Below are 22,381 nucleotides of genomic sequence, written 5' to 3'. Positions count from 1 at the left end.
TCCCTTCCTTTACTTCAGTAAACAGTTACGAAGTTACAACTGCTTTAAAGGTGAAAGAAAACTACACATTCTTAGTTTTCATTTATTAATAAATATAGGAATAAAGAGTAATCGTAAGAATATTTTATATCTAAATGTATAAAGTAAAATTAAACTATCCTCTTTCACAAATTATATCGACAATACTGGGCTCCATGAGCTGCGGGTCGACACATCTCAGTTGCGCGGAGGCCAAGGCATCTTCCAGCAGTGCATTCAGCAGTCTCTCGTCGTTCCCCATACATGAAAGCCTCTGCTGCAAGAAGTGCACATCAACTTGCAACTGTTGCAAACCGTGCCTACTAAATGTACGCAACCTAACGCACTCAACCAGCGCTTTAAGCGCTACTTTCAACGCCCCATTAGACAACGCTCCACGGTCAGCGCCCGCAGGACTGAATACTTCAATACGCTCAGAAAATATTCTATTAATAGGAGAGAACGATGATGGTGCGCGTGACCAAATCGTACGTCTACTAGAGTCACTGGATGGTTTCACACTTGTAGGGAAAAGTTGGGAAGCGGCGGAATCCGCACTGGCTAGTGTTTCCACAACTCTACGGCAAACCGCTCTCGGTCCTCTTGGTTCCGGAGCCCTTAACCAATCCCTAGCAAGCACGGACACCCGCAACATCTGCGCTGCTGTTTGTCCAATAAAAACAACTTCTGAATCCAATGCAGCTTGTGCTGCTGTGGACAAATTCACTATTACACTGTTTTTATCCTTGTTATCCACAGTCAATCCTGGCGCAGCTTCCTCTAGTAGTTTTACGAGATGATTATGTAGAGTACTCACTCCATTTTCTTGTAATTCTAAACATAATTTGGCAAGAATAAGAAGTAGCTCAAAGGGTATGTTGTTGGATGTCTTCAAACAGGCCATCTTCTTGACCATATCTGATAGATTTATAAGGGTTTCTGAAATCACAGTCCAGCAACTGTTGGCCACAGCCTTAGCACACCACGGCTTCAGTCCAAAAGACAGATTGTTTTGTAAAAATGCCATTAAGTCTAACAATGATGCTTGAATTTTTTGCATCAAATATACTTGCAGTGAATTTAAAATATCCTTCAGATCTACAGTTTCTGTGCCTTTACTTGCTAATGTCTGCCGCACTCTCATCAGACTATCTTTAAACTGACTCTGAATCAATTGATACTGCATTGTAGCTTTATGGTTTATACATTGAATGACTACATCTAAAGCTTTTTGTGATACAACATCACTGGAAATGATTTCAGACATAGCTTGCAGCTTCCTGAAGAATTTATCTAAGCCTCTTATCAATATTTCTGTTCCAATATTTTCAGGTCTTTTCACAACTTCCTCAAATAAATGAAAGACTTGAGACATCACTTTTTCAGCAAATTCAGGAAGATTATTTGCTTCTTGATCTTGGAACATTTCATGATAACATGATATTACAATACCTAAATCAGCTAATAAGGTATTATTGCATTTTTCAACCCATTCTAATATGTCAGTGTGTTCCACCAATGCACTCAAACTTTTTAAATGTTGATCTAATCTACTCTCTGCACAACTAAGGAAAATATCTTTTAATGAGGAATCCGTTTCCTGCAACTGTCTTAGAAGTCCAACACTCTCTGCAAGTTCAGATGCTGATGTGTCTGAATTCAGTAGCCTATCTCTTAATGTCTTTTTTAAACCATAAATAATTTCGGAACACTCCGTCTGGATACTCTGGAATGATGGTTGGTTGCCATACTTTTGTAACACCCTTTGTGCGTGTGCGTAATCATGTACTGCATCAGCGTACCTGTTTTCTATTATAGCTTTATTAAGTTGTGATGGCAATAAAAATAAAAATTGAAGTTTATCAAGTAAATGTCTTGTTGAGCACAAACGATTAACATTTGTCCCACTCTCTTTTAAAGATTCCGATATTTGAGAGCTAAATGTTGTTATTTTGTTTATATTATCACTAAGCTTATTCATTTCTTCTTGCATAATTTGAAAATCAGTACGCATTTTCCGCACAGTTTCAGTAGCAGATATGAACTTGTTATAATTTTCATACACCAAAGTTTGCATTTCTGATTGTAGAAATTGACTCTGCTTTACGATCTCGGCTTCTTTATCCATAACTTGTTTTAAAGTAGCAAGTTTCATCAAACATTCCAAATACATTTCTGAATTAAAGTTACTACTATCTATGTTTAGAGGGTTTTCAGTATTTTCTTTGTTAGCTTCCGCCATTTTTAGAAAATTGCAATGAACTTTTAAAATAGTAAAACTCTAATTCTCTAACTAACTATAATGTGGTTTCTTTAATTGATTTTATTGTGAAAATTTGTGTATTAATTTCGCTTTATTTTGACACAACTTATTGTATTTGACAATAAATTGACAGACAGCTGTCTGCATTATTATTTTATGACAAGAAGCACGTAGACAAAGACGTATGTAACATACATCCAAAATGCCTAGAAAAGTAATAAACTTAAAAAAAAAAACATTTTTCAAGCGAATAATAAAAAGTTGAAAAATATAATATTTCAGTCTATAAACTATCAGTCCTTAAGATAGACAGCATCTTAGGTGCAAGTTTTTTTTTTTTAAATCAAAGTAATGGATTGGATTCAACGTCGTAAAATAAAACACAAATTAGACACAGAGTTATTCAATTTTATTTAATTCATCATCTAATTTTCATAAATATTATACACAGTTAGAAATATACAAAGAATGTTTACGTTCAAAATACAGGAAAAAAATTGCAAAAAATAACTATATTTGTACATTATCAATATGCAAGTTATACTTAAACTAAAAAATAATTACAGTACATATTAAAATTGTAAAATCTATGTGTGCCATGCGTGTAAATATAATTTATAATAAAAAATCAGCTAAAAATAATTCGTGATATATCTTAAGAGCAACCAATATGAGAGAGCGAATTACACTATTTACTTAACATAAAAAATTGTATATATTTTTGATCTTTATACGTATTGGACTTAAAACTAATTAAATACACAGATTTTAATACAAAATATCATACTATTGGTTCGACCATAGACAATTTCACAGCACGATAATTCAATGATAATAACTATAGAGCATGATTTTGCGTCGTAGTCACTCTGTCCTTAGTCGTAATGGGTCTAAGAATGGGAGGTCTGAGGGTTGCTGGCACTCGACCTGGTGGAAGACTTTCAGAGGTACTTCCTTGACCTTGCGCTGCTGTCGGAGCTGGCGCGGGCGCTGAGGCTGCACCCTGACGGGTACTATCTGGTGCTGGCCCACCGCGTCAGGGGACTGGTTCTCAGCTGCTTCCAGTGCTGTCTCCACATCTATCAGGTCATGATTGCGGCACTGAAGTAGAGCTGCCAACTATCATACATACAAATTAATAAATAAATGGCTAAAACACTCACGTACATTCGTCCGGTGTCGGCACCGACTAGTTTCGAGTCCATTGGACGGGAGTGAAACTAGTCGGTGCCGACATCGGACGAATATATGTGAGTGGTGCATCATTTAAATAGTGTTACAGCTGCTGCAGACTTTGAGTAGTAATTAAGGGTGACCCTTAGTTTTACTAAGCGAGAGTTGCAGTAATCATTAAATGATTGAGGTTGGTAGTACGTTTCATGTATGGGTTTCCTACAAAAGTAATCAAGTCGGTCTTCTTAAAATACATTTCCTATGAGATATAAATCATCATCAGTCACTATACGTCCCCACTGAGGGGCTCGGAGCCTACCCTAAGTTAAAGGTGACTAGGCCATAGTCAATGCTGGTCAAATGCGGGTTGACTTCACACATGTCATTGAACTTCTTCTCAGATATGTGCAGCATCACGGTGTTTTCCTTCACCGTAAGAACGTCGGAAAAATGTACATATGTAAATCGAAAAACACATTGGTACATGGCGGGATTCGAGCCCAGGACCTGCAGATTGCAAGTCAAGGGCTTAACCCTTGAGCCTCCGACCTAGATATAAATATAGATGATACAATACTGCAGAGACCTGTAATATCTGTTTGAGAGGTAGTACTGCTGCGGGCGGGGCGCGAGGCAGTGCGGCTGCGAGTGCGGCTGCTGCGGGCGGGAGACGCGCGCGCAGCAACGCAAGTGCCGCCAGCGACCTCGCCACGTCCCCACCCTCCGCCACACCCTCTGACCCTTCGGAGCTAGACTCCGCCCCCAGCCCCACCCCCAGCCCCGCCCCCACACCCCCAAAGTACTCCAGCCGTTCATACCGATTGCGTTCCCATGACGATCTGAATGTACACAAAGGTAACTCATCACTCAGTATACTACCAGTTGAATACAATTCAGTTATTTTTAATTTAATAATGTTGGTGAAACAGATCGTGCACTTTGAAAAACAATAAAGTTATGCTCGCTTTTAAATTAATGAGTAATCACAAGTTATTTAAAAGAATAGACGCATACAGAATTCAATCTTGCTATCCTACTTCTTATTAATATTATAAATGCAAATGCTTAAATGGATTTATGTTTGTTTGAAGATATCTCAGGAACGGCTCAACGGGTCTTGATGAAATTTGGCACAAATGTAAACCAGGGATTCCTAAAGGAGTCGATATCGAACTTAAAGCATTGCTAATTTTCACTCTGTCTTCTTCTATTGACCTAATTCAGAATGAAAAATAACAATAATAATTAATCTTAAAAGTAGGTAATTTGGCCATGGGTAGGTAGCAAGGAGGTAACAGTTCATTTTAGAAAAGGGGTCTCTGATGTAGAGTATTGTTTGGAAGAACACATAAGCTATTAATAAAGTTTTTTTATAATTCCGCGCGGACAAAGTCGCGGGCTATAACTAGTTAGTTTATTTATCACACTAAATAATATTTTAACACAGTAATAGTAAATATACTAAGTAGAAGAATTCTAAATAAGACAATAAATATAGTTACACATGTGTGGTCGCAGTGGGCGCAGTGGGCGGAGTGGGGGGCGGCGTGGGCGTGGGCGTGGGCGTGCGTGGGCGCGGCAGACGAGGATGACGCAGATGCAGGGCCAGCGCACACACATAGGTGACCGGCGCACGCGCAGGACGCATCAGTGTGGACAACGCCGCGCCATCCTCCGCCTCCAGCACTTACACACACACAAACTAATTTGTTATAACTAAGTTAAATATTACAACTAAGAATAGATAAAACTAAATAGTTTAATTATTTAATATCAATTATTCTTACGTAAACTATCGTAAGTCACAATTTTCCGTTTTAAAAAACATACGGTAACCACAGTTTTATGTATTTTTAAATTAATTTGACAAAATACTAATTTATGTTTAAACTAGCTTTTACCCGCGACTCCGTCCGCGCGGAATAAAAAAAAATGCACACAAGACAAAAAAGTTCCTATGTCCGTCTCCTAGTTCTAAGCTATCTCCCCATCAATTTTCAGCTAAATCAGTTCGACCGATCTTGAGTTATAAATAGTGTAACTAACACGACTTTCTTTTATATATATAGATTTGAAAGTAACATTACAAAAAAAACTATAAAATTAAGTTATCTCTAATATTATAATGTTTAAAGTTTCGTTTTGGATAATTTGCATTTCATACATACGATAGTTTACGAAGGAGCCATTAATATGTTACTTTTCCTAATTAGAGTATTGTTCTTTAATATTTAAATGAAAACCACTTACGTGAGCTCTTCATAGAGATTAACAAGGCGACTATGATGTAATGAAGGTTTGGCAGAACTGGTCCATCCGCGAAGATGAACCCCCACAGATGTGGTATCTCAGAGCGCGGGAACTCCCGCCCGAACAACAGCCGCAGCCACCGACTGCACAGTATCACTCTATGCTTTACTAAATTTCTCTTAAAGTTATCCAAACTTAGCTATAAATTACTTGGCTTAAAAGACTCGTAACCGAAACGTAGAAACTTCAAAAAAAAGTTTACTATTATAGTGTTTTTTTAAATAAATAAAATATACATCACTTCATTAAGAAAACACAAAGCTTTTATTTGATTAACACATTCTGTGCCGCTAACCTAACAAACCTAGGATTCAATTTCATACAAAAAAATGTGAGCCGTCATGGGACGCCTGGCAGATGTGAAACATCGTTCGTGTACAAGTAATATGCATAAAATATTAAATATTATAAAATAAATAATGATAAATGATAATAATAATGTATACCTCAGTATAGCGTGGCGACCCCTCGCCACGGCAAGCGTCGCCACGCCTACAATTCGGTTTACAAGTGAGCCTATAGATGTTTCACATCAAAAAAAACCCTAATAGCATGTAAAGTGTTAACGACATTTAAATAGAAAATATATAATGCTGTAAAAAAAGAATGTGGTATAAAAGAGGATGCTGTGATTTGAAATTGACAAAGAAAATTTATGACGCAAACCAACAAACAGACTTAAAGCGTTCACATTTATGACATATTCAAGAGGGAGAACAGCATCAGAAACTATATGTGTGTAGATGTATGTAGAAGTGAGAGATGTGATAAGATCGCGGCAAATAGAAATCCATAGTCTCTGTCTACCCTTCTGAGTAACGAGCGTGATTATGTTTATACTACTGAAAGTGTTGTTGTAATTAAAAATACTGACATTCCAAATAGTTCCATAGATATGTTACATTTAGCCAAATGTGTTGCCAGCTCATTGTCCAATGGCGCTAAGTACTCATCTTTTACTCTTTCCAAATATCTCACCACTTCATTTTGATTCTGTAATTCATAAACAATATTATTAAATAAATCTTACTAATATTATAAATACGAATGTTTGGATGGATGGATGTTTGTTTGAAGATATCTCCGGAACCGTTCAACGGATCTTGATGAAATTTGGTATAGATGTAGAACATAGTCTGGAAGAACACATAAGCTACTTATTATGTTTTTTAAAGCCGCGCTCGGATGAAGTCGCGAGCGATTACTAGTTATTTTATAAAATTACTTTGTTTAAGTTGATAAAATTAAAAAATATGGAGTTTTTATTTCGTTGTTTCATTTTATGTGTAATTAGATATTACCCGTGTCTTTGTCCGTGCGGAATTAAAAAAAAAATCTTATTTAGTAGCCTATGTGTTCTTCCAGACTATATTCTAAATCTGTATCAAATTTAGTAAAACTAGAAATCAAAAATTGTCTTAACAAACAAAAGAAAAAAACTTAAAAAAATATATTCTTATAAATATCGTAAAATCTGCATTTTTAAAGATTTGAGCAAAGTTATAGTAATTTGAATATAATAACTTAAGTGATATATAAGTAATTGTAAAGTTACATGTATGGATGTTGATGTGGGCAACCTGCCGCACGAGCTCGGCACAACCTCACCCGTTGTGTAAAACCTCTCCACACCTTTCATTACAGCATTGAACAACATACTGTAACAACGTCAAAGAAAGTATAAAAAAAAACTAAAAAGGAATATCTTTTTAATATTTCAATTTCTATTTACGTAAAGATTTTTTAATTATTCATGTCTTCATTTATAGACATAATTTAATATTATAAAAAAATGTTGACCTCTATACATAGACAAGCTATAAGCTGTGACATTTTGTGCCTATTTGATTTCCGCCATTTTGGCGCTGATGGTTATAGTTGGCAGTGGTGAAGATTCGAACTAATAATGTAGATAGAATTCATTGTAAGGAAATTTTAAGTTTGAACGACAAAAGAGCTGTAGTTTTCAAGCCATTGCCTATTCATTTATAGAGATCAGTGTAAAAAAAAATAGAAATTATAAATTTAACTACAATACAAAAGTGTAACTTTCACAACAAATTTAATATAAAAGGACACAAACAAGATAAAGTTATATAAAAATGTATAAGATATAAAACAAAACGTCAAAACGAAATATGTCAAAAAAATATTTTATAAAACTGTCCAAAAAAGCTGAAACAAAAAGGCTGTATACAACCCCAAGGCTGCAATAAAATTTTTTATTTAAAAGAATAAAAATACATACTGACTATCATGTTCCAAATAATCCTTGTCTAAATAACATTTGAGTGTATCACTGAAATAAAAATTCACATTAAATAAACCAATCAATATGAAATAAACAATTTAATTTTATATAATAATATACCTGATATCATCTGGTGCATATTTCCTATCTCCGTGTAACTCAAACAACAACGGAGCTAAAATTTCATGCATACCTTGTCTATAGCCCACTGAGTGAGATCGAGCCCAGAAAAATAGAACACGCACCTACAAATAATTTTATAGGTTCTAAATGATGGATAAAAAAAAAATTAAATGCTTCACTTAATTCTAACTTACTAATGTATATTTTTAGATGGAAACAGGTTAAATCTATATATATAAAAGAAAGTCGTGTTAGTTACACCATTTATAACTCAAGAACGGCTGAATCGATTTGACTGAAAATTGGTGGGCAGGTAGCTTAGAACCAGGAATAGGACATAGGATAATTTTTACCCCGTTTTCTTTTCTTTTTTTTTTATTCCGTGCGGACGGAGTCGCGGCTAAAAGCTAGTTATAAATAAAAAAAAAGTAGTTAGGATAGGAGGTTGTCACATTATAAGATATTATATTTTTAATAAAAAATAAATAATACTAGGATAAAAAAAATTAATATCAATTTAGGTCATCGCTATTTTCGAAATATTTGTTTGTTTTACAAATTATCTTATCACAATTATAAAAAATTTGATTAACTTATCTGTTAGTCACAATAAAATAATCAACAACAACAACCAAATACAAATATTACAAATCTAACGATAACCAACAAATCAAACAACGACCAACAAATCCATCCATCCATAAACTAACAAATCAAATCCAATAATACAAATATTAATCTATTTATAATTATAGCAAAAGTTTGTTGGAGACGTACCACAACAATACCAACTATACCAACAAGTGAAATACCACAACCTCACAGAAGACAGGAGTCACGTGGAAGTAATTCCAAGTACAGTCTGATGACTGTGGTACCGGAGGACTAATTTTAGTTCTCTTTCCTTCCCACCCTTTTCTTATTAGGAAAAGAGAATATAATCTTATAAGAAGGAGAAGTGGATTTGGCTTTTGAAGAAGTGAATTTGGATTAGGCATAGGAAGGGGAAATGTCCTCTTTCTGTACGTCCCCTTCTCCGTTGATTAAAGGTAGGCAACGCATCTGCATTTACGGATATCTATGGGCAACGGTCGCCTCGCTATTTCGGCGAATTCAGGTGACCGTTTGCTTGTTTGCCACCTTTTCATATAAAAAAAACTGTTGGTCGAAAGAACCACCTACAGAAAAAAAAATAGTTGCATGTTTTTGTATAAGTTTTTGAATAGTGGAAACACACAGTTATACAGTTTTACTATGTTTGTATATAATGTATCCTCACCATTAAATCCTGAACATCTTTATCTCTAAAGTATACTTCTTCTGGATAGGTTCGGACAACATCTTGGAGTATTAGAGCCTTCAGCTCATTGTCACAGAAGTGTTGTTTCCATGCACTCTGAAAAAATATATATATTAGGAATGAAAAAAGTAAGACCAAATACAGTCCAACCTGGATAAGCGAGAGTCCAAAGCATTTTTCTCGTTGATAAAGGTTTCACTCTGAGTTTCTTGCTTATGGAGGTTGCCTATCTGGACTGGACTATGACTGTCGCTTATAAAGGTTTCTCACTTATCAAGGTTTGTCTATATATTATGTTTTTACGTTTTGTTCCAGTACTGTGAATTAGGGTAATAAAGTTAAATTTTTACTTAATTTAACACATTAATTGTCACTGATTGTAGACATGAGTTCATTTTTGCAAGTTGGAATGATAATGGCATTGAATGTATTAAAAGAATATAAATTTAATATTCGCAAGTCTATTTACCTCTTCATTCTGTGAGAGTGGATCATCATCAATGACAGCTCGAGGGTCCATTGACAGCTTCTCTCTTAGGTCACTATAGAAGTTCCTGTGTGCTTTAATACTGTAATAAATATACCATTTGTAACACATTGATGTATATAATGTTATGAAGATAAACAATTTACAAAGAGTCCTATGTTATTTCCTGGTACAACCTTGACTCCTATACAAGAAAAAGTCAAACGGCTAGTCGCTAAGTGGAAAAAGGCACTTAAGTGCTCTATAATCCAATTGGAAGGTTTCCCACTATCTGGAATTTTTCGCTCATGGAGGTTGTCCGTTGGGGCCGGACAAATACTCTCGCTTAAATAGGTTTTTTACTTTATCCAGGTTTTGTTTTTTAAAAATAATGATTTAATTTTAATTTTTTGAATCAAAAGGTCTAAGTATAGTGGATCAGTACCTGCTGATAATATCACTTGAAGGTGAAGGGAGGGCATTCAACATGATGGCCCAAGCTAAACTCCTTGGTCTCACTAACTGCAGCTGCATTGCGGCATTCTTTAAATATTCCAGATTCCATGTTGCAAAATGTAAACTAGAAAAAAGTTACAAATGCTTCACAATACAACAAGAACTCAAGACACACCCAAAATCCAGTGGTAGGTAGAGATGTAGACTTCCATTTGAGGATGTCCTGGCACACTCACGCATCTTCCACATTCATACCAATGCATACATGCACATGGGGTTTAGTTCTTAAGTATTTCAGTTTATAATCTTGCTAATATTATAAACTAGCTTTTACCCGGGACTCCGTCCGCGCGGAATAAAAAAATAGAAAACGGGGTAAAAATTATTCTATGCCCGTTTCCTGGTTCTAAGCTACCTCCCCATCAATTTTCAGCTAAATCAGTTCAACCGATCTTGAGTTATAAATAGTGTAACTAACACAACTTTCTTTTATATATATATAGATGTGAATGTTTGGATGAATGGATGGATATATGGATGTTTGATAGAATGTATCTCCAGAATGGCTGCATGGATCTTGCTTTTGATTTCGGGCAACAGTCACAGGGGACAGCTACTTTGTTACCCAAAGATATGAAAAGAAAAGTCAACAATTGTTGCACTTGCAAGAATTGGTATGGTGTCTTTGTAAAAGTGTTTCTGCCCCCATGGCAAAGAAACATACAGCTGAGCAAAGGCCCTATCTGTTTTGCATTGCAACGCTTAGTTATAATTTGTTTATTATTATTTTTATTTTTTTTTATGTACATTACTTTTCGTGTCCTTAGTTTTAATTATATTAGTAATCTTTAGGTTTTATTTTCTTTTAATTTTTTAATTGTATTATAAGTGTTGTAATGTCTTTGAGCGGATTAAATGTCTTATTATTATTATTATTATAAAACTTAAAGATACTAGCACTTTCAAACCTCTCAATATATATTCTCATATTATCCCTTATTGTGTGTTTAATGCCTAAAGTATTTTTATGTTAATGTGTAAAATAAATTTAATATACCTAAATTTAGTCTTCATCGAGTTAACTCACTAATAAATATGTTATGACTATGTAATATATAATAAGCAAAAATATCTTATTTCAAATCCAGTTAATGATAAATTGTGTTGATAGTAATTTGATACAATTGTGATACAACAAAAGTAACTGGCATTCATTAATAATAATGTATTTTTTTTCAATATTTCTGCAATACAGTAATTATTTGTGAATTATATATTTAAGATATTTATGATAGGAAATACAGTGGACCCCCGGTAATCCGGCAAACATTATGCAGGGCAGTGTCGGACTATCGAATTTGTCGGATTATAGAGCACTGCCTAAGACCCCTATAGTCCGGATTTTTTTACGAAAGAGTACCTTGTAATCCGACAAATTACATATCTAATGACAAGAATCTATATACATATTATACGTACATATGTATGTACTTTGAAGTACAAATCAGACTTAATTTATGTAAGTCGAATTTAGTAAATTAAATAACAATTGAGAGCTTACGTTTTATTATAAAATTAAGCATAAATGCACATACATATCTAATGACAAGAATCTATATATTATACGTACATATGTATGTACTTTGAAGTACAAATCAGACTTAATTTATGTAATTCTAAGTCATGTCGGATTACAGGGGGCGCCGGATTAGACAGGGGCCGGATTATCGGGGGTCCACTGTATCAATAATATTAAATAGCTTATATTTTTTGTATTTATTTATACTCTTTTGTCAATGTTTTATAAAAATTGTAAATATGTTTACCAATGTAACAATAATAGAACAATGAATTTAATTTAAACATCTAGTCATGAAGTAAAAACAAACTTTCTAAAAGCTGAAGTCTTGGAATGTAGTGACCTTACAAAGCAAAACCTACAACTTTTTATAACAATCTCAATGTTTTATTACGAACTCATTTTATAATTAAGTTTTTATTGTGGTTAAAAATTTGCAGCCAATATTAAAAAATTATAAGAATTAAAGTTACGTATTAAACTGCTTGCTTAGTGATATTACGAGAAGAAATGAACAAAGAATGTCAATATTTATAATTTGATAACATTATGAATACTTACTTGTAATCTGTGGCTTCAATGTGATTATTTGGCGGTGAACCAGTCGAAAAATCGATGTTGTTTGTCTCCTAAGTTAAACAAAAAGATAAAACTATATTTTGAATACTATTACCACTTCAAATAATACGATAATAACATACCATATTGTATTAAATAAGCATAGCGCACTGTTTTAGATAATACTTTAAATTATAATTGATTAAACAGTAATACTATTTAATAAATAGTATTGTTTTATTTATATATGTTCATAAAAAATAAATTAAGAAAAACAACCGTTTTAAACCAGTTGACAATTTGACAAATATTATTGATATTGAGTAAGTGTCAAATGTCAAATCGTACTGACAACATAGATTACACGGGTTAATAAATACCAAAGAATGTCAAGAAGAAGAATGCACTGTGCGCACAAAAACGTAAAAATGTCAATCTATTTTAAACATTTCCACTTGATACGAATAATCATAAAGTAATTTTGTAAATACACCTCTTCTATGTAAGTTTGGTTGACTATAGTTTTTAAATTCTTCTATAGTTTTTCAAGTTTGAGTTAGCTTGACTCACGTTATGATGATGTCGCCGTAAAAGAAGTTTGTGATCTGTGAGAAAGAATAGCAGCGAATGATATCTGTGAACTGTGAACTGTGAATCTATCCATCTCTCGTTTTCGTCAGTTTTGTTAAGACAGAATGCGTTACTTGTTTGCATTTTTGTAAAATTTGACTATTAAATTTATGTTTCGTACTGGTCTTTGTTTGACGTTCCTAGCAAACCATATGTTTTGTGGATACAATGTTTATGGTAACGATGTTCACAATAACTTGTAATGTGATAACCGTTAGCGTGTTGCTGAGTGAAGTGAGATCGCATCGGCTGACACCTCTGCGATGATAATATACACCACTAGCCATGATCGCTAATCTACCGTTGCTTTTTGCAAACGGCAACCCAATAGCGATATCAACAATATCAGCTTCACAGCTCGAGAAGTTCATAACGTTTATGGTAACATGTTCTTGGGGCCACGACACCGCCAAAGACATTCGCCAACCACCATGGTGGCCGGAAGATGTGGAATTTTCTCATCCCTTTGTGAAGCCAGCACAAGTTCCGCAGGATTGGGAGACACGTCTAAAGAACCTTGTAAGGCGATGTTACAATCATCACAAGAGCGCTTTTTTACTTGTGTTTTCTGCACATCTCGCGCGCTTACCGAGAAAAAGGCTAAGGTTAGTTGACAATCGAGATCACACCACGTCTATGTACTATAGGCCAAGTGGACGGCTTCTAGTGACTTTTAGAAATGAGAATCTTTTTTATGATAGAGAAGAGTCAGTGGAAAAAGAGGAATCGCCTGTGAAATCTGCTGACATATATCTCTGTGACAATTGTGATAGTCATTTTGACAATTTACATACATTACAAGCGCATGAGAGGCTTTGCAATAATGAAATCCCCACAAGTACATGTAATGGGGGGCTGGCAGAATTTCTCTCTGCATTGAAACTACAGTCAATACAAGGAATCGCCCAGAATGCTAGTGCTAAAAATGTTGACATAGATACTAGACCTAAGAATTCACGATCAGCTGCCAATGTTGATAGAGGTCCTCCCTTCCCTTTTTCCTCTTTAGCTTACATGCGGAATGCTAAAACAAATGTTAACAGAGATTCCACTTATTCTAGAGAAAGAATTGAAAGATATTGTTGTACATCGACTCCTTTGAATAGAAATGTAGTTAGTAAAAGTAGAAATCAATTTCCAATTAGATACAGAAGGCCTATAGATTATTGGCACAGAACACACATATTCCCAGATCAAAGAAATAAGAAGTTATTGGATGTGAAAGGACAACTATTATATCTTAAGTGTAGACCTGTATCTGTGAATGTTGAAAGAATGTCATTAAAGAGTATGACAGATTATATTGAAAAACTCAAAAAGGAATCTGAGAATAAAATGTATGCTGTAGACAAAGATATAGTGTATGTAGATGGGTTTGACTCTGATCAGGCTGCAGAAGCAGACATTAGGAGTGCAGATCCATTGAAAAGACTAGATAATGATTCTGAAGTGATCGACTTGTGTTCTGATGATGAAGGACCTAGTGGCAATGAGAACTTTGATCCACGTGCTGGTGTTACTTGTGTAATGAGAGGTGGTGCGGTGCTGCGTCGGGCTGCGGCAACACCTAATGCCCTGCCTGCGGAGCCTTGCGGAGCACGTCAGCGCCCCCTCCCTGCACTCCAACACCTGCCTTCCGCTGTGCTGCAGCCACATCCTGTGATTCTGATCGCTCATACTCTGAACAATTTACAGACTATAACTTTAGAATGAATTTTATATTATTTTAATCATACCAGGGATATTTTATTATTTATTGCCCTCAAGTTTTTGTCTAAAGGAAAAATTAAGGTTACCACACATATTTAAAAGCACCTCCCCTTCTATGTTCATATGGCGCCATTGTCAAGCTGTGCAAACCAGATAGACATGGCACTTTGCTAACAAATGTCTATCTCTGTCTCACTCTATCAGTGACAGTAAGGTGATAACAAGCTTATTTCGCGATGACCACGAGGCGCGGCGGTGCTGGTTGAGCAAGGTATTAAGTGTGTGATAACCTTTAATCATCAAAATGTATAGGTTTCATTTTTATTAGGTTTGTGCTTTTGAGTTGGAATCATACCTTACAGTTAAATTTCTGATATTTAAAGCTTTGTTATTAATTTGTGATATTAATAGCTGATTCTTGTAGGTCAAGAAGCAAATTAACAAAAGCAAGCTTCCAATATTTTAAATATCTTGTTTTTGATTTATGAAACTGTTTATGAATGTATGGTTAGTAATTATCTATTTTCAGTTATGTTTACAGTATTTATGTTAAACTTTAACATTTGTAAAAAAAAATCTTTGTCTATTGCTGTGTTCAATTCAAATTTATTGTCAGTAATTGGCTGTGAGCAATATAACTCATGGTTTTTAAAATTATTTTTTTAGACCATCCATACAATCCCTATGCTATAATGTTATTCATAGTCACTGAATAAACATGCAATGTGATTTAAAACACTGCAATTTTGTTTTACACTGACTAAAGTAAACTGTTGACAGCTGATGATACATTTCATGTGAACACAGCATAAAATATAATAAAATGTCTATGGCTCCTGTACATTAAAACTAATTTGCAGTATTAAATTTCCAAATTTGAACAATTACACAAGCACTTATTTATTTAGTTTAAAATAATATACAATAGTTTTGCAGTTATCCTTATTTATTCAAGTAATAAAAGGAGTAAATCCCTTTTTGTGAAATAAATCTTATGCGACTCTTAACATATGTAAATAGATCAATAGCTAATTCTTGTAATAAAATCACAATATTTGCATATGTGATTCTTTTATTTTTCATTTATATATAAATAAAACTTGTTTCTCAATCAATGCGCGTCTTATAGAAAAATAAATAATGTCATAACTCGTCGTAAGATGGCGGCTATTCAATCAGTTCGGATATTTGTCCTAAATATTTATATGTTTTTTTATTTTATCTCACGAACACAAACTATAACTTTGTTAAATTGAGCTATTGTAATGTGATAGTTTTCTATCGATATAATTGCACAATATTTAACTCCGTAATCAATAATTCCAAGACGTCTTTTGACACAAAATGGCGTATGGCAACGGAGTAGTTTCACCCAATCCTCTCAATATTGAAATCAAATAATAAGGCTTGATTTTACTACTATGTGCTCACTGTTCTAACAAACGTGACAATTACATAGGTTCCTTGTATTTTTTAACCGCGACACGATAAATATATATAGTTTAATAGATACTATAATAATACCTCGTTAACAGTGGAGGTCGTTCGTGTTTTTGTTCGACACACAAAATACTTGGAGACCAGTTTTATTTTAGGCAATACTAAAAGACTAAAGAAACTAACTCATACTTAGGGGGCTACATTTCCGACTACTGTATACTGCCTAAGAGCTGAAAACGTATGAAGAGACTATTTTGCTTGCAAGATTATAAAAGGTTGACTTCTGTCTGTCTAAATGGATGAATTGCACCTTATCTCTTTTGGATAAACTTCCCTTTATTAAAGCGAAGAATAATAACAAAATGAAACGAATTAAGATGTATAATTTTATAACAAGAAAAACATAGATTTAAGGAAAATAACTATCGACTTTAAATATCTTCATGGCTGACTCTGCGGTGCGAATTGAGCGGCCGTCGGCTTTCCTCATCGGAACCGTAGATCACTTCTTCGTCCGAGTCGTTGATCATAGAGAACGCCGGATTGTCTTTGGTTATGGCAGTTTCTGAAACATATAAATATTCGTTATTATATTTTTTATTTATGTATATTGAGAAAGTAAAGAATAAATCTTACCGTGTATAGATCCAATGCCAGGTGAGAACAGATATGCTAATAGATACATTTTGAAGTTAAATAAACCATAGAGTGCCATGAAAGGGGCGGATGTGTCATAGGTGACCTTGGGCTGCGATGCCCAGTGGTCCTGCAGCGCTGCAGGCCCCCACGACTGGAGCGCCAGCAATGTCGTTATAGTCGTCACAGTACCGACTATTATGGACAGGCAGCGAAGTCTTATGTCTGGAAAAAATCAAAATTCATTTTTTTTTCAATAAATTTGACTTTAAAAATATTCATCTGTTTATCGTCAAGTCAATACTCCAATGCCTGAAACTTACCAAAGAAAGGCATATTGCGCAGATCACTATACGCTTTGATGATGAGAACGAGTAAGTATAAGAAATAAAGAGTGATGGCGCCGAAGAATACAATCTTGATAACCTGTCAGAAATATATATATTTGTATTAAATGAATAAAGTTAGAAGGGCTAAGAGAGAATAAATTACAAGAATACTTGATTAATTACTTAATCACTTACTGGGTAATTGGTATTCAAAGCGTAGTTAAAAGTTGGATCATAGAAAGCGTAATATTTTTGCCAGACGGTGATGATCATGACGGGCATCCACACGAGTCCAACTATTATTAATTTGAACAAATAAAATGATAAGAATCGTCTTTCATTCTGAAAGAAAAGATATGACCTTTTGTTAGTAAACCTTATTTTTCTATCCATCATTAAATAATGCAAAAAGTGTGTTAAGTGAAATTGAAGTACACGAATTTTAATTATTAACTAAATATGGTCCTTCGAGTCGGATATTAAAACTTATTAGTTTTTGGCAATTATATTGATATAACTTAATTAGAAATATGTTATATCAACATTGTACTAACTTGTCTAAGTCCATGGTATAAAGCTAGCCAAGACAGAAGGACGCAGATGAGGAACATCGATTGAAAAACCGTATCGATAAATGGCGCGAAGCACCCTGTTGACACCAGTCGCAACGGGAATAATGGATCTGTAGATAAGTTAAATATTTTGTCATTTTTATTTAAATTTAATAAGAGAAAAATACTGAAGGCAAATTCTTACCATTGTAAAGAAGAAGTAAAGGTAACAGTATTGACAGCCATTTTTGTTCTATCGCCCAGTCTTGTGTTGAATACTTCCTTAGAGAATGTGCAAACCAACACTGAAATATTTACAACTTACTCTATTTATATTGACATTAAATATAATTTAAAACTACGTACGTTAAGAGCGAAAAATTATGTTCATAATGTTACCAAATTTAATTTGCAGTCGCTCGTCGAAAAACTTACCGCTACTGTAAATGTTGTCAATAAAAAAATAAATCGAAACCACGTCTCCATTTGTGTAAAGGCTGGATTGTACGTTTTAAACTGTAAGATAAATATAACAATTAATATTTTTCTCCTATTGTCCAATTATATAAGAAATTCATAGAAACGAAAAACAAATTTAATTTCGGCACTTTAATTTTTCCTTATTCATTTTATTATACTCACGTAGAACACAATTTCTCGTATAAAGTAGCGCTTATGGAATTCCTGTAATCCATAGAACCGTATATTGAGTACGTAATGTGTGAACTCCAATGCACCCAGATGTAACACCATCACCTCTTCACATATTTGTTTTTTACATTTAAGATGTTGTGTTCTAAAAACAAATATTTATTATCTGTTAACATTTTTGTAACTGACAACATTGTTATTAGAATAGTCGCAATGGCGCGAAGAAAAGAGCAACAAATATTTCTAAATCAAAGGAAAAATAACATTCTTGATATCATTTCTCATTCTAAGGTCTATTTATGCAATTACATAAATCTTCGAAGTTAAAACTAAAATTATGTATATATAAACATTTACCTATTTGTGGCATCAGATTCGGGCAGCAAGTTAGTTGTGGAATGATCACTTAGTACTCCATCTATTGATATACTAATCTGAAAACTTTTGTCGAATATTTCCTCTGAAAATAAGACAGATTACATAAACGTTACTTCGGCAAGCTGTGAAATATGGATCATTAAGATCTTTTTTGTTTTTATGTTAAAAACTTTTTGCTTGAATAAATATTTTTGCATTTACCAGCTTAATTATCTAAAAAATTACTGGTTATTTCTTATCACGTTATACCCTTTCGGCATTGACATCATAGTGAGCTGTGGGACAGGGTAAGCAAATGTGGTATAAATCTGTTCTAACCGTCATTGTTGTTGGTAAGTATCTCAGCGAACAGCCATAGCTGCTGTGAGCGCGTACCGAGCGCGGGACTGCGCAGCGAGTACGGCCCACGGAACACTTCGCTCGCGTTAGCCAGCACGCTACTTCCCGCTACTGACGTCATTGACGTTGGAGAAGGTCCTACCGATAAAAACAAATGTAAACCATAGAGGTAGGTAGAGATTACGGATTTTTAGGAGTCAGGAACCGCTCGTTAGTGTAGTAATGATAGTTTCCGTCTATTCTTGGCGCATCAATAGAAAAAAAGTCCACTGATCAATCTTTATTTAAGTTTAAATTTGAATTAAAAGAAGGCTTGTGACTCTTAATGTCCCTGCCCTGTCTGCTTGTGCCTCTTTCTCTGTCAAACTTTTATAATTTAATCTCTATCCTGGCGATATTTAAAAAGACAAATTCTGATAGAGTGGGCATGGTGTCTTTGATACATGTTACATACCTGCAAGTCCTATGAAGACACCTAGGCCGAAGCAAGCAAAAAATGCTATAAAAACCATTACAAATTCCCCTTTGTGCATAGAATAGATCCTCATTGGCACGGACCTGTAACGCAAAGATAACATTTGCTATTTTATGTTTTTAAACATAAAAAAATTGGCTGTGTTCTAATTGCGCAATTTTAAGAAACAATGTTTACTTATATACAAATATTTATATACTTAGTAATTTTAAGTTTACATAACAAATATCTAATTTTGTACATTAACGTACCTCTCACAGCGATCATGATGATAAGCAGGTGCAATATATTTATTAAACTCACTAAATAAATCACTGAATTGAGACAAAGTGTTCCGTATTTTGTAGTTCCATCCTGCAGTAGGAAGATGGTAGGAATATCCCACATTTGCCGTATCCATACTCACCTTAAATCTATAATGTACAAGAAAAAACGCAAAACAACTAGAAGTAGCGAAATAATAAAACTCACTGTACAAAACGTTACGACAGAGCTTATATTTTCCCCCACATGTATTTCTTGTTTACAAGCATATTATTGATTTTTTAAGAGATTGCCATATCCAATGTTTAACGTTGATATGATGTGGCATGTCTTTTGCACTATAATAATTTTACAGCAAATGTATAACTACTCTTATTTATTGATGTTTTTATGTAAAAAAAATCTTTTAATATCATAGAAGTATAGACTTTACTTTTCGTTCTACTTTGTCTGTTGGCGAAAGTATTGATTATTTTTTCAAAGCGCGAACATTTGACTGATTCAGTATGTAGTGCAATTTGTTCTTGTTTTATAATTATTTGTCGATTTAAAGCTCTGTTGCCATCTTATTTTCAGTAAAAAAGGATTTGGCGGAAGAGGGGACGCATAGGAAGGAGAAATATCCTCCTTCTGTGCGTCCCCTTCTTCGTTGATTAAAGGTAGGCAACGCATCTGCATTTGCAGATATCTATGGGCAATGGTCGCCTCGCTATTTCGGAGAATTCAAGTGGCTGTTTCCTCGTTTGTCATCTTTTGATATAAAATAGTGAATCTTTCGACCCGTTTAAAAGAATTGCGTGATAAATTCAAGGTAAATAAATAAAACAATATTTTTTTTCACAGATCTTTTTATTTGAACACATTTTCACAGGTTTGTTTATAAATCGAATAGATAAATTAAAATATAAAATAAAAAATGATCGGAAAAATTAAATCCTAAAGTACAAAAATCAAACTAAACAATTCAAATAAGTTTGTACTCAATATTATTTAATAAACACATTATATAAATATTTACATTAAATTTAAGTATTTTTTAATAATCTTACTAATATTATAAATGCGTATGTTTGGATGTATGGATGTTTGTTTGAATGTATCTCAGAAACGGCTCAACGGATCTTGATAAAAATTAGACACAGATGTAGAACATAGTCTAAGAGAACACATATGCTAATTTTTTTTTTTTAATTCCGCGCAGACGGAGTCACGGACGACAGCTAATCGTACATAAAACGAAAACTCAATTTTGTTGATAATTATTACAAGTTTTAGTTCGCTAATATTTAATTCCAAATCAGAAAATAGTCAAAAGGAATCATCAAAGAGATCGGATGATTTGTTTTTTTTTTTCACGAAAACACTTGAATCATTGTAATGCCTTAGTGCTGTGTACAAGCGAGAGCAAGGTACAAGTGATAGAGGCAAGAACACTAACACTAAGTGTTATCACTTAAAATTATCGTTCGTAAAGCAGACATTTTAGTTTTTATTTTACATTTGTCGATTTACTGTATTGGAATTAAACAAGGCATAATTATTGATAAATATATTCGTTACTTCATATTATAAGATTAATTTGTAAAATATATTTTATGTTAAAGAAATAATTTTGTTTAAATAGTTAAGTTTTATTTAGATGAGTTTTGAACTTACAGTAAAATTGTGAATGATGTTATTTTATAATATTATATGTTTTATAAACTCTCGAAATATTATTTTTATAGGTAGACTAGCTGTCGTCCGCGCGCAGGAAAAAAAAACTTAATAGCGGTATGAATTTTTTCTCGCCTTTTAAACCTTCCCTAGACCTCTACGAACATTTCAAGACTAAGATAAGATAAATCCATTCAGCCGTTCTCGAGTTTTAGTGAGACTAACGAACAGCAATTCATTTTTATATATATATAGATTAAAAAAAATAAAGTTAACAATGAAAGGAATATTTTAAATGAAGAGAAAAAAATTTGGTCGGACATTTTAAACAAGTTAAATTTCAAAGGGTTTTTTTATTAGTTTATATATCGATAGTTATACAATGAAATATAAATAGAGGTTAAAGTTTAATTAGAAAAATATGACGACAGTAAGTGTTGCCATATGAAAAAAACAATAAAATTGTTGTTTTTTGTAAGAATTACTTTATTATATCAGGTATCAAACACACTATCACACTTACAAATAAATGCAATAAATAAACAAGCGTGTGAACCTGATTTTGACAGCTGTCACTTTTATAATTTTTAATATTAATTAAGACCAGAGACAATTTGGATACTTTTTTAAATCGCGTTTTAGAGAAGTACACACGATGGAATCGTTTTCAATGACCACAGATAAAATAATTATAAAATAAGTTAGATGTATGGTCGAATTCAATAGAAATAATAAATTATATTTACACATGTCACTTGGCTGATTATGTTATTTATTGTGTATGGATTTATTTTGGAAAGATTTTGGTATTTAACTTGATGTAAA

General features: G+C 33.5%; 4 protein-coding genes across 4 annotated transcripts; 1 reads left to right on the top strand and 3 right to left on the bottom strand.

Moving 5' to 3' along the window:
- Positions 1–154: 154 nt before the first annotated feature.
- On the bottom strand, positions 155–2,309 carry LOC106720199 (vacuolar protein sorting-associated protein 51 homolog). Its single transcript, XM_014514784.2, has one exon. The coding sequence runs from the start codon at positions 2,258–2,260 to the stop codon at positions 155–157; it is 2,106 nt and encodes a 701-aa protein (XP_014370270.2). The 5' UTR covers positions 2,261–2,309.
- Positions 2,310–3,024: 715 nt separating this feature from the next.
- On the bottom strand, positions 3,025–12,688 carry LOC106720085 (TBC1 domain family member 5). The gene is made up of 13 exons (XM_045678980.1): positions 12,641–12,688; positions 12,501–12,568; positions 10,350–10,484; positions 9,908–10,007; positions 9,418–9,534; positions 8,136–8,260; positions 8,013–8,063; positions 7,320–7,422; positions 6,639–6,757; positions 5,705–5,847; positions 4,957–5,140; positions 4,041–4,293; positions 3,025–3,400 (listed from the first exon to the last, which is right to left on the bottom strand). Exons 1-13 carry the CDS (start codon positions 12,641–12,643, stop codon positions 3,146–3,148), a joined length of 1,656 nt encoding a protein of 551 aa, XP_045534936.1. The 5' UTR covers positions 12,644–12,688; the 3' UTR covers positions 3,025–3,145.
- Positions 12,689–12,925: 237 nt separating this feature from the next.
- Positions 12,926–15,279, top strand: LOC106720393. The gene has a single exon (XM_014515076.2). The coding sequence runs from the start codon at positions 13,413–13,415 to the stop codon at positions 14,838–14,840; it is 1,428 nt and encodes a 475-aa protein (XP_014370562.2). The 5' UTR covers positions 12,926–13,412; the 3' UTR covers positions 14,841–15,279.
- A 1,429-nt stretch (positions 15,280–16,708) lies between these two features.
- On the bottom strand, positions 16,709–20,223 carry LOC106720392 (transmembrane protein 181). Its single transcript, XM_014515075.2, has 12 exons — positions 19,888–20,223; positions 19,616–19,719; positions 19,141–19,299; positions 18,802–18,904; positions 18,436–18,589; positions 18,229–18,309; positions 17,999–18,098; positions 17,797–17,924; positions 17,438–17,584; positions 17,237–17,339; positions 16,914–17,138; positions 16,709–16,842 (listed from the first exon to the last, which is right to left on the bottom strand). The coding sequence occupies exons 1-12, from the start codon at positions 20,034–20,036 to the stop codon at positions 16,709–16,711; spliced, it is 1,587 nt and encodes a 528-aa protein (XP_014370561.1). The 5' UTR covers positions 20,037–20,223.
- Positions 20,224–22,381: the final 2,158 nt, after the last annotated feature.

This window comes from Papilio machaon, chromosome 8, assembly GCF_912999745.1.
Source record: "Papilio machaon chromosome 8, ilPapMach1.1, whole genome shotgun sequence".
NCBI lineage: Eukaryota > Metazoa > Arthropoda > Insecta > Lepidoptera > Papilionidae > Papilio > Papilio machaon.
This window is presented reverse-complemented; position numbering and strand designations above follow the sequence as displayed.

What these genes read in the sequence shown, in the direction of transcription:
- LOC106720085 (XM_045678980.1), bottom strand. An exon ending in TCAAGTGATATTATCAGCAG is followed by an intron (nt 10,008 to 10,349) that starts GTACTGATCCAC and finishes TATTTATTACAG; the next exon opens with TATTAAAGCACACAGGAACT. An exon ending in TCTATGGAACTATTTGGAAT is followed by an intron (nt 5,848 to 6,638) that starts GTCAGTATTTTT and finishes GATACTGTGCAG; the next exon opens with TCGGTGGCTGCGGCTGTTGT.
- LOC106720393 (XM_014515076.2), top strand. Translation starts at nt 13,413, where the DNA reads ATGATCGCTAATCTACCGTTGCTTTTTGCAAACGGCAACCCAATAGCG.
- LOC106720199 (XM_014514784.2), bottom strand. Translation starts at nt 2,260, where the DNA reads ATGGCGGAAGCTAACAAAGAAAATACTGAAAACCCTCTAAACATAGAT.
- LOC106720392 (XM_014515075.2), bottom strand. Translation starts at nt 20,036, where the DNA reads ATGGATACGGCAAATGTGGGATATTCCTACCATCTTCCTACTGCAGGA. An exon ending in CATCATGATCGCTGTGAGAG is followed by an intron (nt 19,720 to 19,887) that starts GTACGTTAATGT and finishes TTTGCGTTACAG; the next exon opens with GTCCGTGCCAATGAGGATCT. An exon ending in TGTCTTCATAGGACTTGCAG is followed by an intron (nt 19,300 to 19,615) that starts GTATGTAACATG and finishes TTTTATCGGTAG; the next exon opens with GACCTTCTCCAACGTCAATG.